At 39.0% G+C, this 18824-nt stretch overlaps 1 protein-coding gene across 1 annotated transcript; it reads left to right on the forward strand.

Annotated features, from left to right (window-relative positions):
• Positions 1-4253: 4253 nt before the first annotated feature.
• Positions 4254-16175, forward strand: LOC149451161 (uncharacterized). The gene is made up of 2 exons (XM_089690997.1): positions 4254-6943; positions 15950-16175. The coding sequence occupies exons 1-2, from the start codon at positions 4254-4256 to the stop codon at positions 16110-16112; spliced, it is 2853 nt and encodes a 950-aa protein (XP_089547123.1). The 3' UTR covers positions 16113-16175.
• Positions 16176-18824: the final 2649 nt, after the last annotated feature.

An 18824-nucleotide genomic window follows, 5' to 3' on the forward strand; every position in this document is an offset into this window, starting at 1 on the left:
AAAGCTCTATTTTGTGAAAAAAAGGACATAAATTTCATTTGGGTACAGCATTGCATGACCGCGCAATTGACAGTTGAAATAGTGCAGCGCCGAATAGCAAAAAAAGGCCTGGTGAGGAAGGGGGGTAAATCCTCAGGAGTGCAAGTAGTTAACATCTTAAGTAAGTGTGAATGGTATAAAAAGCTCCTATTTGCTTTATAGAACAGGTGAACAATGATTATAGGAAATTGATCAATTCAGAATACAATAGTGGCATTATTGATAAATCGAAATGGGAATTTCTCAATATCAAACATCCCAAGACCCCTCACTCTGTATGCTTTACCTAAAATACATAAAGATGTTTCTCATCCACCAGGTAGACTTATTGTATCAGGAAAGGGGAGTCTCATGGAGACAGCCAGTCAATTGGTCGATGATTATCTACGTCCCCATGTGACAGCTTTAAATTTATATATTCAAAATACCATTGATCTAATTAAGATTTTGGATGGCATGCATATTCCTCAAGATTCATGGTTGGTGGCAATAGATGTTGAGGCTCTGTACAATTCGATCTCACATTCCAGTGGGGTTAGAGTTGTGGAGAGCTTCATCTCTAACAGGGGCACTGCATCAGGGCCCTACAACAAATTCATCCTGGATCTTCTTCTCTTTTTTTTTTTAAAGGTGTTTATTTTGCATTTATGAAACACAAACAAAAACAGAACACGGAAGAGACAAATAATAACAGGAGTTCAAGCCAAAAAAAATATCAAAAAATAAGGGTACATAATACAGAAAAGGGGATCCAAAACAAAAAAAAAACAAAATAAAACCAAACATCAAACTATCGTAGGCAAGAAACCCAATATATATGACAATCTTCTTCTCTTTCATTTTGACCCACAATGTTTTCATTTTTAATCGCTCTCAATACCTCCAGGAGCAGCGGGTTGCGATGGGGACTAGATGTGCCCTATCATATGCCAACCTGTACCTAGGGAGAGTGGGAGAGGAATTTGTTTTCTAATGAGGAGATACAGGATACCTTAACCACTTCCATACAGGGCACTTTTACCCCCTTCCTGCCCAGGCCAATTTTCAGGCTTCAGCGCTCTCAACTTGGAATGACAATTGCGCGGTCATACAACACTGTACCCAAGTCTGAAGTTATTCAAAGGGTTGTATGGTGGTAAATGGCATATCAGAGAACAGCGTCTGTAAATCAAACACCAGGTATGAAAACAAGGCCACTACAAAGGGTTAACTTGGCAGAAAAGTCAGAGCAGGGAAGTAGTTGCAATGGGTAACTAAGAGCTGGTGAGAAGTGAACAGCAGCTGGTCAACAAAGCAAGTCATCTGGTGTGGGCAACAGGTCCTCCGGTAGAGAGAGTCCGAGTTCTAGCTCCCTCCCTAGTTTTTGGTTACCCATGGGACTCTGCACATTTAACTAGTGCACACAGTGTATGGCTAACCTCTAAGTCTGGGCACCGGCATAATTTTGACTTCACACGCCCCTCCTTGTCCCGGGCATTGATGAGCATGCACACATGTGAAAGGTACCCCTATGTGCAGGGTGAGTAGGCCTTGCCCACACACCTGTTCACAAAAAGGATATCAGAGAACTAGAGAAAGTGCAAAGAACGGCAACCAAACTGATAAGAGGCATTGAGGATCTCAGTTATGAGGAAAGATTAGCTGTACTGAATGTATTCTCTCTTGAAAAGAGGAGATTAACGGGAGATAAGATCAACATGTATAAATACATAACTGGTTCATATAGTGAACTTGTTGTAGAGTTATTCACTTTCAGTTCATTATAGAGGACAAGGGGGGCACAATCCATGGGCAAGGTCTGAGGAAATAGCGGAAGCTTCGAACTGCGTTACCGTCCATATCCGCAGCAGCACGCTCTCCGGCTGACATCAGTTCCGGTCCAGCACTATTTTCCTGTCACAGCCGCTCTGCTACATTGATGCAGCTTCCTGATTAGGATCCTGGGAGGCCCTTCCACGCTTGGCCATAGATTACTCTGTATGTACATGGACATTTACTGTACTTTTATGGACTTTAGGCTTCTTCACAGTAAGAGCTGTGAAAATGCGGAACAGACCCCCTCAAGAACTGATTCTTGCCAGCTCATTAGATTGTTTTAAAAAAGAGCTGAATGCATTCCTAAATGCACAAAATATAACTGGATGATAATTTTTAGAGGTAACAACACCAGTGGTAGTTGATCCAGTGACTATCTGATTGCCTCCTGGGGGATCAGGAAGAAATTTTGTCCCCTTAATGGAGCAAATTGAATCATGTTTTATTAGGGGGTTGCGTTCCTCTGGATCAAATATGGGTATAGAATATGGAGGTTTTCTATCTGTGTTTTTTAAAATATTCTTATTGGTTGAAATTGATGGACTAGTGTCTTTTTAAAACTAAACTAGCTATGTAACTATGAATAATTAAATCCAGAGTAAATACTATGTGTTATTATGTATAATATTAATATTATACAGTAAATGTATTAACAAAAAGACTCTTAATGGAATGGAAACCCTTTGGAGTGAGCGATAAGTGTCAAATAATTGCAGATTGAAATTTAGTGCCAGATAGGTAGAAATTACATAATAATTAAATACATGGACCAACAGACCAAAGGTGGAGTGGCAGCCTTGGCTTCCACAAGAAAGGAGTTCAAGCACAAACCAGAAAATTGCCTATGGCACACACAACTAAGTCTAAGGACTGTAACCCAGGGAAATACACATAGTTTGGAATGATAAAGACAAGCAATAGGAGTGTCTGGAATTAGACCTTGAGGGCCAAAACATAAAAAGAAAGAAAAGAGAGAGGGGTGCTAAACAGCCTCATAGTGTAGTAATGTTTTATTCAGTAAAGCAATCATAAAAGCTGTAAGTCTTGCACTCACAAGTCAAGAAGGAGAGTAGGCATATAACCGAGCAAAGAAAGTGCAGGAAGACGCACAAGCAGAAAGAGACTTGAACAGCAATTCTGTGTAGAGATGTCCTTCAGCATTTCCCCCACAGCGGCGGCATGATTGTTTTAATGAAAAAAAAATGACTACACTAAAAGACTGTTTGGCGCCCCTCTCTCCCTTTTTGTTTTTTTCGGTTTCTGGTTTCCCAAGCCCAATGTAAGGCAGCAGCACCGCCAATAGCTATAGATAGTATTCAGTGTCTATCAACCAGCTTCACCTCTGGGGTTTGATTCAAATTGTTTGAATTGTTGTTATTACTTGATTCATCACGTACAATACAATTAATTCTTTGTGACATAACCATTCATCTTCTTTCTGATACATAAGTTTCTTCTTGTTTGCAACATTGTTATTCTTTCTTTTTAGTCCCCTCAGGGACTAATTCTAGATGCCCCTTATTGGTTGTCTTTACTATTGCACATTATGTTACAGTCCTTAGGCTTTATTGTGTTTGTCATAGGCAATTTTCTTATTTGTGCTTGAGCTCATGAAATATTGCATAAAAATATAATTTTTACCACTTTCTACCAGAGGATAGTGCACTCAAAACAGGAATGCAGTTCAGTTCTGTACACAACATACAATGAACTGAGTCAGAGATGGGACATACTGGTCTTTAGTTTATATGGCTGCTTGTAAAAAAAAGGGAGAAGGCACTGATGGGCTTTCTTATTGGAACTTTTAGTATGCTCTACAAACAAAATTCTATTGGACCCAGGGGCGGACTGACCATTTGGAAACTCGGGCACTGCCCAAGGGCCCGGGGTCAGTAGGGGGCCCCATGAGATGCCCCTGGTACCTTTTTTATAGGCTTTTTTGAGTTTGGGCAAGGACACGGGCCCCATGATCCCCTATTGCCCAGGGGCCCCATGAGTTGTCAGTCCGCCCCTGATTGGACCACCCTGTATTAAATAGTTATTTCTACTGTAAAAGTACTGAAACCAATATAAAATATTAAACATTACAAAAAGTAAATAAATGTATCCACCATTATATCTTCCCTTTTAATATGCAAATATTGCTATTTAAAATATGAAAAGTTAAATTTTCTTAGCAGATTTATATCGTTATATCAGATTAGACCTAAATTGCCTAGTTTGCTGTTTTAATTAGAATAATCTGATTGTATACCATGTTTAGGATGGGACCAGGGAATGCCTTTTCTGTCTGATTTTCTGTGAAAATTACAGTTGATGTTCATTTTCCTTATCCTTAACCTTTTTACACTTATTTTTCTTTAGATCACAATATTTGTTCTGTCCTCTGTTATGAAACCATGACGTCCTCTGATATGAGCTATTATAACTCAATCAAGATTATCGTTGTCTTGCTCACCATGACACTGCATATTGCACCGTTAATAGAAGCCTTTGGATATGCCAAATGTTTTTTGAAATATAACAACAGAAGATATGCTAACTGCATAGGGCAAGGAGTTATAAATTTAACAGAATCCATTCAGCATCTTCCGAATCAAACTTTATGGTTAAATGTATCACAAAATGATATTATTGTAGTAGAGCACAAAGCTTTTTCCCACTTGCCCAAACTTCTAGAGCTTCAGCTGAATAGAAATAAAATTAGCACAATCTGCTCTGGAGCATTTTACAATTTAGAGTATCTTTACTATTTGGACCTCAGCAATAACTTGATACAGTCATTACAAAACGTGGACATGAAGCACTTGACTAGCCTACAAATTCTTTATCTTAGCAATAATAAACTAAGCACAATAGAAAATGTACATTTTAATCCTTTAAAAGTTTTACAAGAACTTGATCTGTCTTTCAATCACATTTCAAATTTCACATCTGTAGCTGAAGCACTGAAACAGTTGAACCATTTGCACAATCTCAATATGAGCTCCAATTCTATTGCTGATTTACGAAGTAACCAAACTATGTTGGTCCTATCTTCGGTGAACATTCTAGACCTAAGCTATAATTTATTATCAGTATTAGATCTTAGTCAACTCTATATGCCTAATCTAACAGGACTAAATATGAGGAGAAATAATCTGAGTTCAGTAAATGGAAGTGCTTTCATTAATGCACCCAACTTATCAGATATAAAATTTGATGAAAACCCTTTAAATATATCAGAACTTCTTCAAACTGAAATCCCCAACTTGACTGGACTTCACTGGTCAAGCATGACATCTGCATTCAACTTATCTATTGCTTGCCAAGTTTTTCAATCCTTTCCCAAGTTAAGGATGTTGGACATCAAGCATTCAAAGATCACTGTTTCAAAACTACACATCATCGGTGGATTCACTAACCTAACTTCACTAATTCTTTCAACTAGTCCGCTTAGAAAACTAGTAAACACAGAACTTCAGGCTTTTAAGTACCTTGAGGTTTTGTATCTTGACAAGTGTAAACTCAGTATGATTCAGAATACTACATGGACTGGTTTAAAAGCGCTTCGTACCTTGATCCTTGAAAGAAATGCCCTATTAAGTTTGCCAGATTTCTTGTTTAGTCCTTTAATCAATCTTCGGTATTTAGACTTGTCAAAAAATTATTTAGCACACATCAACCAAAAAGCTTTTAAAAGTGTAAAAAATCTAACCCATCTGATTATGAAAAGCTGCAACATTGCAGTTATTGATATGAACAGTTTTTCTAATCTACGGAATCTAAGGTACTTGGATATGCAAAAGAATAGCATATCATTGGCAAAGAGTAAACCTTTTCATAAACTGAAAAGCCTTGAGACACTTATACTGTCAGGGAACAAAATTCAAACTGTACAGAAGTTTGGATTAGACTGGCTCAGGTCATTGAAGACTCTTTCTTTATCTAATAATAATATTTACAGATTCAATACTCTTAAAGGGTTAAAATCTCTGATAGATTTGGATATAAGCAGAAACCATTGGTCTTTTAGTAAAGTTTACTCTAAGACACCATTTAAGATGCTTAAAGACTTGGAAACATTGGATATAAGCTACCAAACTCCTCGTTATAAAGACAGTGTTCCAGAAAAACTGTTTGAAGGCCTGGGTTCCCTTAAAAAACTGAATATGAGAGGTATTTCAATCTTTTTTTTCAAAAATGTGTCATTTTCTTCTCTAACAAATTTGACTGATTTGGATTTGTCAGAAACTTTACAAGAGTTAGATCAACATGACACAGTTGAGTTTATTCAGAAATTTTTCCGAATAAGATATCTCAATCTTGACAACAACAAAATCAAAGACCTACCAGAAGATACATTTGCTCAGTTCAAGTTCTTAGAGAACTTATCATTGAAGAACAACATACTTAGGAACATTAGTAAGGCCTTTCTGACCCCTTTGACTAATTTAAGTTATTTTGATGCCTGCATGAATCCTCTTTCCTGTTCTTGTGAAAATTATTGGTTCCAGAATTGGTCACAATTAAACCCTGAGGTTCAAGTACCATTCATACAATCATACAGTTGTTTTGGCCAAGTAGCACATGACCTGAATTTTGTAAACCAGGACCTCAGCTTTTGTGGAACTGATATCTCTGTGTTCTTTTTCTTTGGAAGTTTTAGTCTGACTTTGCTATTCATAGTGACAAGCCTTGTGATGGTGAAGCTGAAGTGGTCTGTACTCTACCTTTACCACATGGCCAGAGTATGGTGTCAATGGAAGTTACAAAAGGAGCACAGAATTTACAAGTATGATGCATTCATTTCATACTGCTCTGATGATGAAGAGTGGGTCATTAATGAGTTATTACTCCATTTGGAATGCAAGGGCAGAAGAAAATATAAAATATGCTTCAGACCTAGAGATTTTATTCCTGGAGTATACCATATTGACAATATTCAGGATGCCATAAATAATAGTCGTAAAACCTTATGTGTAATCAGCAGAAACTACCTGGAAAGCCAGTGGTGCAGACTGGAGATTGAAATGGCTTGTTCTAAAGTTTTCAACCAAAGAGAGGATGTACTGCTTGTGGTATTTTTAGAAACTATACCAGATTACAGGTAAAGTATTATCTTTTAAATATAAATGTCAAGACGAGGTTTTGTACCACCACTGTGTTGTTATAAAAGCTCTGTAAATGCCAATCTTTACTTAGGATTGTGCTGGGCAGTACTGCACTCTGCCTTGCTAGATCTTATAATTTTACTATAGATGCATGTTTCAAGTAGCAACAAATAATGGTAATGCCTCCTCATAGATTATTCATAGGAATAAAGAGAACAAAAGGTAAGTGACTGTTCATGGACAAGGGAGGTTAGGAGAGGTCATCCCACAAGGTTTCCTGGACACACCAGCAACCAGGCAGAGTATGTAAACCTGCCCTAGTCACTTCAAAGCAAGATAATTTGCTGTGTATAGGGTAAACATTTAACCCCCAGGGCAATGAGTGGTTACACAGTTAATGAACCAAATACAAAAAGAAGTTTTAGTTGGTAATGTCAACGCATTATTAGGGTAATACTCTGTAATATATAAAAAATATTGCGCCAAGAGCCTCTATAGCCAGTGTCAAAAATTGGTAGAAGCATGTATAACTGCAATCATATCAAGCGCCAAGTTGCTGCTGACTCCACCCTAAAATGCATTGGTGTGGTCATCAAAACTCATCAATAAATCCTACAACAATCAAGGAAAATAGATTACTCTAAAAGAAAGTTTCAAAGGGGACCATGCAGCTTAGTACAAAATGGCTCTATTGAAAATATAGTAACAAAATTATATACACAAAAATGAGCTAAAACCACTAACCACCACCACACTAAAATTTAAAAAGACAATGTTGTCTTGTTACCCTAGCAGCTGCTCACTCAGGCACAATTTTTCATGAAAGGTGGTATAGTATACCCTTTTGGATAGTACCTAACTGGACTTCAAGAGGCCTAAGAAGACAATTGGGTGGGTAGTAGACAATCCAAAGATATATATGTGTATATATATGAACTTCTTCCACTGTAAAGTACCCTCCAGGTGTGGATTACTTGTATAGGGATAATGCAAGGCACATCATGATTAATTAACATGTGAGACAATTGCAGTCATAGATATCACCTGGATGTATATAGAGCAGCCTGCATAAATATTGTAGATGACTAGATAGTTCGATCCAATGTTCCGGGTGGATGAATTCATTGAAAAACTAAAATAAGCCTACTACATTACTACTCTTGATTTGACAAAGGGAGGCCAAAGGGATACTTGCAGATTCCACTCTCCCAAGAGGCGAAGGAGAAAGCTAGATTTGCCACACCAAATGGGTTATGACAGTACGCCAGAATGCCATTTGGGTTGCATGCGGCCCCAACCACTTTCCAGAGAGCCATGGACCAGAAGCCTACCTGGTTGACATTGTCATCTTTAGTCACGACTGGGAGAGTCATCAGTGAATCCAGAAAAAAGAAGACTGGCTTGGAGGGGGCCTGTTATTTGGATCATGTTGTAGGCAGAGGCATGATTAAACTCCAACTAAACAAGGTGAAAGCCATCAGGAAGTGGCCCCATCCACTCATAAAAAAGGTGCATTCTTTTCTTTGGTGTTGTGGGGTATTATAGGAGGTTGATTCCTAACTTTGCCAGCCTAGCAACGCCTTTGACAGATCTCACAACGGGAAGAAATGTTACTGTTGTTCATTGGAGTACTGAATCAGAAGCAGTGTTCTGCTGTTTGAAGCAAGCTTTGTGCCAGGAACAAGTATTAGTAGCCCCAGACTTTCAGAAAGAGTTCCTGGTACAAACTGATGCTTCAAAGTTGGGTCTGGGTGCAGTCTTGTCCTAGGTGGTTGGGGGAAATGAGCACCCTGTTGTGTATTTGAGCCGGAATCTCACACCAGCTGAGAGAAAATATTCCATTGTGGAAAGGGAGTGTCTAGCAGTAAAATGGGCTCTGGAGACACTCCAGTACTACCTGTTGGGCTGACCCATCTAGCTAGTGTCAGACTATGCCCCCCTTACGTGGATGGCACAAAATAAAGATAAGAACTCCCTTTAGGATTTCAAATATGTAGTTGTTCATAGACAGGGGACAGTACATCAGAATGCAGATGCCCTTTCCTGAGTCTATTGCTATTTTGTGTGTGATGTCCAAACCCATGGCCTGGAACGGGAGGGGGGAGCGGGATATTTAGAGAGACAGCTGAAGAGGGCAGGTACTTCCCCTTCAGGCCTGTTTATTAGACAGCTGGTCAGAGAGGCTGGTTGATGGCAGTTTTGCTGTCCACAGTGAGGAGACCTGGATGCTGTCTGATAGTCTGTATGTACGCTGTGGCTGGGATGCTGAAAGTTATTCATGTAAGACTGGGCAGTACTGACAGGAAGATCTCGGCCTCAGAAGAGACACTGAGAGCAGTTCTCAGTCAAACTGCTGTGAGGAGGGAGTGGGGCATGGTTTACTGGTGCTGTGTTTTTCTATTTTTCTTTTCTAAGCCCAGCTTGGGAGCACACTCGCATGGGTGCCTTCTTAGCATTTGGGACCTGGAGCAGGTAGAAGCAGACAGTGCTGGCAGGGGAAATCAAGAAAAGAAGGTAAAGGACCATTTTGTGAAATAACGTTGCACAGAGCAGATAATTACAAAATCATGCTTATTTTAAAGAAAAAAAAATAACCTTTAGTATCACTTTAAACAACCACACAACAAGTGCATTTGAAATCTTAAAACAGTTGAAAACAGTATCACAAGTGAATTCCATCTCTGCATTGAGAACTGTAAAGGATAGGTTATAAGAGGAGTATAAATGTGCAGGATTTACTGTATTTCTGTAGCGTATACTCCAAAACATCTATACTGTTGTTTCAACACTGCTGGTTGGTAACTGATGGGAATGCATGTGGAGGATATATCTATTTCCACACAGATCTTTTTTGATGAACCGCTCTCTAGGTGTGGGGATTCAGGCCTTGTCAATAATCTGATTGTAGCAGTCTTAGTTTGATAAAGACTTTGTTATTTGCCTTCAGTAAATCGACCCCACTGACTCATAGAATTTGTGTTTAGGTCAATGGATATTTAAGAACTCAGCTGCCAATGACAGCAGCTTTTTGTGGACCCTCTTCAGGGTACCATTAAGCTCACCCAATCAAAAGGCTGAGGGGTGTGGGGTAGGAAGGCTAAGGTGTATATGATATTTCAGCAGACTCTATACTGACTGTCAATGCCAACTCTTCTCCTCTGGCTATCACTGTAACAGGGGAACCTCTCTGCTGGACACTAAAAATAAATCTGAACCCAGATCCAGTCCAAACTTTAGCTGTTGGGGCATTGGGACGAATGTGCGAACTTTAGCTCGTTTGGCTCCATATTCAGCAGGAGCCGTGCATAATATATTCAAACAAAAACAAAGATGTAACTTGCGAGCCACTCACTGCTATTACAGGATTGCAAACATACAACACATCCTCTTTAAATGTGCAAATAATTCAAAAACATAAAAACAATATGTTGCGCTCCTTCTTTGAGTATTAAATCAATACATATTTCCAATAAATATATCAAAAAATCAATATTAATAAACTTGTGAAAAACAGAAAATCGTGTGAAATCAAAATGTCATCCCGTGCTCATCATACAAAAAAATATATAATATAAAAAAATATATAAAAATGAATCAGTCTTCAATGAAAAAAATATATGTGACTTTTCCCAGTGATTCAAATCAAATCAATATTTCCAGGTGACTTCCTTAGTGAGTATAAGATGTGCACTCACCTCCAGATTAGCATGTAACAGGCTAATAACGCTTTTTGTCCACTCAATGGGACTGATGTTTGTTGCATCATATGAAGAGTGGTGGGTCCCTCTCAGACTGCTTCCCATCTCCTACTCCTGCTGGGATCAAACTCTTATACGGCTTAACTCCTGCTTTCCTTTCCTTAGCAGGTGCCCTCAGTGGAAAGAAAATTACCAAAAATAGTGCTTTATCTTTTTTTAATTTTTTTTCATTGAAGACTGATTCATTTTTATATATTTTTTTATATTATATATTTTTTTGTTTGATGAGCACGGGGTGACATTTTGATTTCACACTATTTTCTGTTTTTCACAAGTTTATTAATATTGATTTTTTATATATATTTATTGGAAATATGTATTGATTTAATACTCAAAGAAGGAGCGCAACATATTGTTTTTATGTTCGTGCATAATATATAGTATTTATACTGCTGTCACTACTTCTTAAGGAAGCAACAGGTGTTTGCATGGCCGTGGCTATATTTGGGCAATGATGTCACAGCTATTACCACTACTTCCTTTATATAGCCAATGACAGCTCAGGGAGCTGTCATTCAGCTAGTGTTACCATGAGGATCAGTCCTGTTTTGGCGTTTACGCTCCAGAGAATTTACCCCCCTTCCTGACCAGGCCATATTTTGCGTTACGGCACTGCATTACTTTAACTGGCAATTGGTCATGCAACGCTGCACCCAAGTGAAATTTACGTCCTTTTTTCCCCCGTGAATAGAGCTTTCTTTTGGTGGTATTTGATCGTCTGTGCAGTTTTTATTTTTTGTGCTATAAAAATTTTGACAATTTTGAAAAAAAAACAATATTTTTGACTTTTGGCTATTAAACATGCCCAGTAAAAAAAATCATAAATGTAGGCCAAAATGTATTTTGCTGAAAAAAAAATCCCAATACGTGTAAATTTGTTGGTTTACGTGAAAGTTATAGCGTTTACAAATGATGGTATATATACTGGGCTGTTTTTTTTTTTAATTTTTAATAGTAATGGCGACGGTCAGCGATTTCTAGCAGGACTGCGGCGGGCATTCTGACACTGGGGAAAACTGACTTGGTGTCACTGACATCCTCAGTGACACCAATACAGTGATCAGTGCTAATAAAAAGCACTAACACTGTGCTAATGGCACTGGGCATGAAGGGGTTAACATGTTGGGAGATCAAAGGGTTAACTGTGTGCCGTTTCACTTTGTGTCCTGTGTTAGTGCTTCACTGTAAGCACACTGATTTGCATGGCTGTGCAAAACAGTGTGGAAGAGTTGACAGGGAGGAGAACTGTTTTGTTTACTAACAGTTCTCCCTCCGTAGGAGATCCTCGGCAATCACCGGGTGCCGGCGAGTAATCACCAGCCAGGACCCGGTGATTGACGGCCGCGAATGGCGGCATGTGTAGGGAGCCCCCTACCCAGAAATGCAAAATCATGTATATATACGTGATTTTGCACACAGCTGCCACCCTGTAGCAGTATTTCTGCTATGGGGCAGAACTGAAGCAGTTAATAAAGGATTTGTCAAATGTTTGGGTGTCTTTATTTCTGGGTTGCAGGTTATACTGAACTGATCCAAACTAACTAGTTCCTTCACTAATACATGCACCCCCTGTCAGCGCTGCATGTAGCATCAACTACTCACGGTATACAGCACTGTGTTCTGGCCTTGGTGAGCAGAGGTTGTCATAATCTCCACTACAGCCTTGGTCAGAGGAAGCTTTGTAGTCATAAAAATAAAAATCTTCTCAAGGATGGTTGAGCATTGCTTATTCTGACTCAATTTTTTTCTGGGAACAGCACATGAAGTCCCCATACTGCTGCAGGAACATACTGCTGCAGGAATGTATTAACCAATTCAATACCGGGCAATTTTACACCTTCCTGCCCAGGCCATTTTTCAGGTTTCAGCGCTCTCACACTTTGAATGACAATTTGCGCGGTCATACAATATTGTACTCAAACTAAAATTTTATAATTTTCTTCACACAACTAGAGCTTTCTTTTGGTGGTATTTAATCACCACCGGGGTTTTTATTTTTTGCTAAATTAACAAAAAAAGACCAAAAATTTTGAAAAAAAAACATGTTTTTCTTTGTTTCTGTTATAAAAGTTTACAAATAAATAATTGTTCTTCATAAATTTAGGCCAAGATGTATTCTGCTACATGTCTTTGGTGAAAATAACCCAAATTAGGATGTATTTTTTAGTTTGTAGGAAAGTTATAGAGTTCACAAACTATGCTAGAGATCTGAAAATTGATCAATCCTGAAGTACTGACAGCCAATCTAATTTCTTGAGGTCCAAGAATGTCAGAACAGTACAGATATCCCCCAAATGACCAATTTTTGTAAAGTAGACAGTCCGACGTACTTCATAAGAGGAATGGCGAGTTTCTTGAAGTTGCATTTTTTTTGTCATAATTTTTCGGAAAATTAAAAAAAATTATTTTCACTATTTTTTTTTTACATACTGTCACCAGTGCAGTACAGAATCATCATATAACTGGCATGGCGGTAAACAGGGACACTGACTTGTGACAGTATGAAAAAAAAATATATATATTTTTTTTATTATTATTTTTAATTTTTATTACATTTTTTAAAAAAAAAATTCAAGATTTTTTTTTCATATTTTACTATGACCAAAGTAGTACAATGTTACCATAGTAACATTGTACTACTTTGGGGAAGTGATCAGTATTTTTTTTTTTTTTTTTACACAATTTGCTTATAGCAAAGAATTACTTTGCTATAAGCAAGCATTTACCTAAATGACATCGATTCATTCAGGGGATTTTTTTTTTTTTGTGTGCTTAGCTGTGATGTGGCCACAGCTAATCACATGACATGTGCATGTGACCTGCTGTGACCATTCACAGCTAGACACTAGTATACAATGGATGGCATGAATGAAGCCATCCATTGTATACAACTGTCATGTGACCTCCTGTGATTGGTCACAGCAGGCCACATGGTACCGGCAACAGGGGCCGGTACTAAGATCTGTCATCGGCCGTGTCCGAGGTACACGGCCGGTGATAGATCGCGCCGCTGCGTGGCTTTGCAACCGCGCGAACTGCACATGTGCGGGAGGACGCCAAATGGTGTACACCCCGGAAAGCTAATGCATTTTTGAGGCCGCCAAACGGCTATAGGCCAGGCGGCAAATTGTTAATGAAGGAAATAATTAATTTGACTTAAACTAATTAATTATAGTTTGGCTTTAACAGCAAAGCCATTCTTCCCCATGTTAGTGAGTGATGAATGTTTTGTTTATGAACATGGTTGCCATGGTGATCACATGGCTTTGTTGATAAACTTGGCATTATGGTTAGAGCTAGAGTTAGGATTAGGTTTACTTGTAAGGGTTATCATTAAGGTTTTTCGTGACACATGAACAGACCCATGATATTGAAAGGAGCTTCTCTAGATTCCCTAGTATCAGGAGCCTTTTAAAACCTGTTGTAGTCTTAATAAAAAACATGCCATTGACTTCAATGCATTACACTGAAAGGTACATTTTTACCAAAATATTAAAATATTCACTAAAGTGTCTAGAATTTTGCCAAAAAAGTTTGGCAAAGGATACCTATTTTATTACCATCCTTCTTTTACCTGTCCATAACTGGTTGGTGTCCAAAGATGCTAATGTCTCGGTGGTGCTACAGGTTGCTTATCTTGGCTCTTATGAGGCCCTTGGGAATTGCCTGTTCAGAGATGCCAATGCCCCACTCCCTTTGACGCCATCCATGAAAGCATTTTTCAGGGCTTGGAAATTGTGGCATCCCATCAACAATCTCCATATAGCCCTCTATGGCTGAACCCCAACTGAGTTTTTCTCTGTTCTGGACTTTACCATTTGGGCTTCCAAGGAGATTAGGTATATCAACAAAATTTGCTACAATGGTACACTGAAACCCCTTTGAAGCAACAATACACACTCCCCAACTCCTACCTGTACTTACAGTTATGCCATGTTAACCAAGTTCAGTTTGGCCTGTCCCTATTATCTCTCACTTCCTCTGGGTTGAAAACCCTTCTGAGGGATGACTCCTTAAATAAGCCATTATCCACAATATATAAAGCTCTATTACCCTCCATCCATAAATGTCTGGATGGGTTACTTTTGAAGTGGTGGGAGAAAGTCCTTGAGCTTAATAACGAGGATTGAGAGGACATTTGGAAGTATCCCATGTTACAATTAATATAAGCTAGAGACCAATTGATTCAATTCAACCCTTTTTTGCAGGATATATTTTAGCCCTCAACGGCTACATAAAATATATTCCTCATTGCCCTTAAGATGCTGGAGAGGTATGGCCAACCTGGCCAATTTTTCCCATGTGTTTTGGAACTGCTCCCTGTTCTGGACATTTTTAGGTGTGCTTACATGCTTAATTTTCACACTGGCCACCATCCCAGTTCTCCTGGACATTGACATTTGTATACTGGGCTTGGTTAATTCCTTGGCCCTTACAAGGGCGCTCAGAACTCTGGTAGACTTTCTTTTATTCTATGCCAGGAAAACTATAATTTTACTGTGGAAGTCTCCTTTAGCCCCTACATTTGATTACTCTAAGTGCCTAGTCAATATGGTAATTCCTCTTTATAAATTCACTTACGAGTCTAGGGGCTGTCCCAAGAAATTCTCTAGGGTTTGGGACATTTGGCTCAATTCACCTTCTACCAATGTATTTCTAGATGCACACCTCCCATAGTCAAGCATAGATTACTGATGTTGCCTGTGAGGGCCCCCTCAACGGTGACCTGGGGCATCCCCGTAGTCCTGTATAGGGGTGAATTTGGCCAAAAGCTAAACTAGTGTTAATATTTTAGGGGATGCTCCCAACAAGCTGATATTTTACTGTATCTCTGTACCCCACTTTGCTACTGTTGTGAACCAAGTGCACATAGGAACAAGTTTTGTTGTTTATGTTTTCTTTCTTATATGTACCTAGTGAACCAGGATATGCCCAATTTTGCTCAAATTTGTACCTCTTAATACATGGAAAAACTCAATAAAAAGAAGTTGGAAAAAGAAAGTTTGGCAAGGGTGTCCTTTTAATTACTCATTTTAATCTCAAGTTTACTTATAAATTGTGGATGTAACTTATTTTATTTTCTGATTTAGATTCTACCATGCTCTCTTTAATAGCTTGCTTTCAGAAATTCCATGAGCTATAAAAATGACCTTTTGTATGATGAAAAACTTAACTCTGTTATAAACTCTTATTCATACAGCCAGATATCCTCACAGCCTATTATGTTCTTAAATTTCTTTCTAGACTTTCCAGCTATCACAAGCTAAGGAAGCTGATCAAGCAGAATACATACATTAACCTTCCTGAAGATCCTCAGGGCCATGAATTGTTCTGGTTCAAGGTGCAGAAAGCATTAGACATCAGTGCATATGAAGAGGACACTGTCCAGTTTACTGTAACTAACTGATCATGTTCATGCTATAAACTGGACTTTTCTAATACATTACAAATATACATATAGATATGTTAATATTTTATTCACTTGTATTTTTTATTTGCATTGAATCTCCTTTACACATGCAAATGATGGAAAGAAAACCAGAAGATAAACACATCTAGCAGAACCTGGAACTCCGTACATATGCCCCAGGTCTTCTAGTGGCACACTGGGTCTCCTTTGCTGTAATTGTTTCCATCAATCCAGATATGACAACCATACTTAAAGTGAGCCTAAACTCAAAACATGAAAATTTGCTATATTATAGGGAACAGGTAGAAATATTATGTGTGCCTGAGCAGTACCCTGAAAAATTTACCTTTAGACTTGCATTCTTCCTGAAAAATATCAGTGCACTTCCTGGCATGTGATAGTATCTGCCTGCTGTTCACTTTGCTGTGGGCTCTGTCATGAGGAAGCAAAACCCTGCCTCAACCAAGATAGCCACCTCCACCCAAAGACACAGTGCAGAACAAGGCATGGTACACCTATAGTGGGAAAAGAACAGTTGCAGGTAGACTACAGGCAATACTGGTGACTAGTTCATTGCCCACTGCTTGTCTTTTTTTGAGCACTGCTTCCAGAGTTCAGTTTTTCTTACATGTTTGATAAACCTAGGTTGTAAAGAGTATTACTACATCCATTCTCACATCTCCACTAGTAATTTCGTTTTCCCTCATAGGTCTGTAGAAATACACTATATTGGCAAAAGTATTGGGACACCCCTCCAAATTATTGGATTCAGGTGTTCCAATTACCTCCATGGCCACAGATGTATAAAATCAAGCACCTAGGCATGCAGACTTCTTCTACAAACATTTTTGAAAGAATGGGTTGCTCTCAGGAGCTCAGTGAATTTAAGTGTGGTACAGTGATAGGTTGCCACCTGTGCAATAAGTCCATCCGTGAGATTTCCTTGCTACTAAATATTCCACGGTCAACTGTTAGTGGTATTATAACAAAGTAAAAGCAACTGGGAACAACAGCAACTCAGCCACCAAGTTGTAGGCCACGTAAAATGACAGATCGGGGTCAGCGCATGCTGAAGCGCACAGTGAACAGAAATCGCCAACTGTCTGCAGAGTCAATAGCTAAAGACCTCCAAACTTGGTATGGCCTTCAGATTAGCACAACAACCGTGCGTAGAGAGCTTTATGGAATGGGTTTCCATGGCTGAGCAGCTGCATCCAAGCCTTACATCACCAAGTGCAATACAAAGCGTCGGATGCAGTGGTGTAAAGCACGCCACCACTGGACTCTAGAGCAGTGGAGATGTGTTCTCTGGAGTGACCAATCATGCTTCTCTCTCTGGCAATTCGATAGACGTGTCTGGGTTTGGCGGTTGCCAGGAGATTGGTACCTGCTTGACTGCATTGTGCCAACTGTAAAGTTGGTGGAGGAGGGATTATAGTGTGGGGTTGTTTTTCAGGGGTTGGGTTCCAGTGACGGGAAGTCTTGAGGCATCAGCATACCAAGACATTTTGGACAATTTCATGCTCCCAACTTTGTGGAAACAGTTTGGGGCTGGACTCTTCCTGTTCCAACATGACTGCGCACCAGTGCACAAAGCAAGATCCATAAAGACATGGATGAGTGGGTTTGGGGTGGAGGAAATTGACCTCAACCCCACAGAACACCTTTGGGATGAATTAGAGCGGAGACTGCGAGCCAGGCCTTCTCGTCCAACATCAGTGCCTGACCTCACAAATGCGCCCCTAGAAGAATGGTCCAGCATTTTCATAGACACACTCCTAAACCTTGTGGACAGCTTTCCCAGAAGAGTTGAAGCTGTTATAGCTGCAAAGGGTGGGCCAACTCAATATTGAATCCTACTAACTAAGAATGGGATGCCATTAAAGTTCATGTGCGTGGAAAGGCAGGTGTCCCAATACTTTTGGCAATATAGTGTATGTTAGGATATATCATTTAGCAAATTGGAATATCTACCAGAACAAACGACAATACTTCACAATGCATATTCTTTTTTACTAAATAAAGGGGATTTTAACCATTTACCAATTGCAAACCCCTAACAAATTGTTCAATATATCCTATATCAAGACCACCTGTTAGGTATCGGTATAACTTCAAAGAATGGCAATAGCTTGGTTTTACAAATGGATAGCTAAGAACAGAACAGCAGAAATACATTCATAAGGATTGTATCACATTTAGGTGTATGTTTATTAAGCAGAGATAATTTATCTCATTTCAGTTCTCAGGGAAAAATCTTCTCCTGTCCCCCTATTTATGAAGTGGAGAACATTTGTTCTCAAAAGGAGAAGAGAGAAGTTTTTCCTCTGAGAACAACTGAGATCTGTGCAGAGGGGGGAGGGCTGCATGTGATCTTGTGAGATCATTGTGTGATTACAGATCACCTGGGTTTAAACAGTGAAACCAAAGTTAAAAAGACAATGCAATTATATGAAAATAGCAAGCACTGACCACTGGTACTTTTTAATGCACATTTTGGCACATTCTTTAAATGTGTATTTTGGCTCCTTTATAGCATTATTTACATACATTTTGCCGCTTTTTAATATGCTGTATTTTTTAATACGCATTTTGACTTGGGTTTTTTAATTGTGCATTTTGGCACTTTTCTAAACACACATTTAGGTGCTTTAACACACATTTTGGCACAGGTTATTTTAACATGCATTTTGGTGTGATTTACAATGG

The sequence above is a fragment of the Staurois parvus genome, unplaced genomic scaffold (assembly GCF_062004578.1).
Source record: "Staurois parvus isolate SC_StPar_1 unplaced genomic scaffold, SC_StPar_1.0 ptg000548l, whole genome shotgun sequence".
In the NCBI taxonomy this organism is placed as follows: domain Eukaryota; kingdom Metazoa; phylum Chordata; class Amphibia; order Anura; family Ranidae; genus Staurois; species Staurois parvus.

Bases quoted from the DNA above. Each gene is read 5' to 3' on its own strand.
- LOC149451161 (XM_089690997.1), top strand. From the start codon at position 4,254: ATGACGTCCTCTGATATGAGCTATTATAACTCAATCAAGATTATCGTT. The intron at 6,944-15,949 runs GTAAAGTATTAT...ATTTCTTTCTAG, and splicing joins GAAACTATACCAGATTACAG to ACTTTCCAGCTATCACAAGC.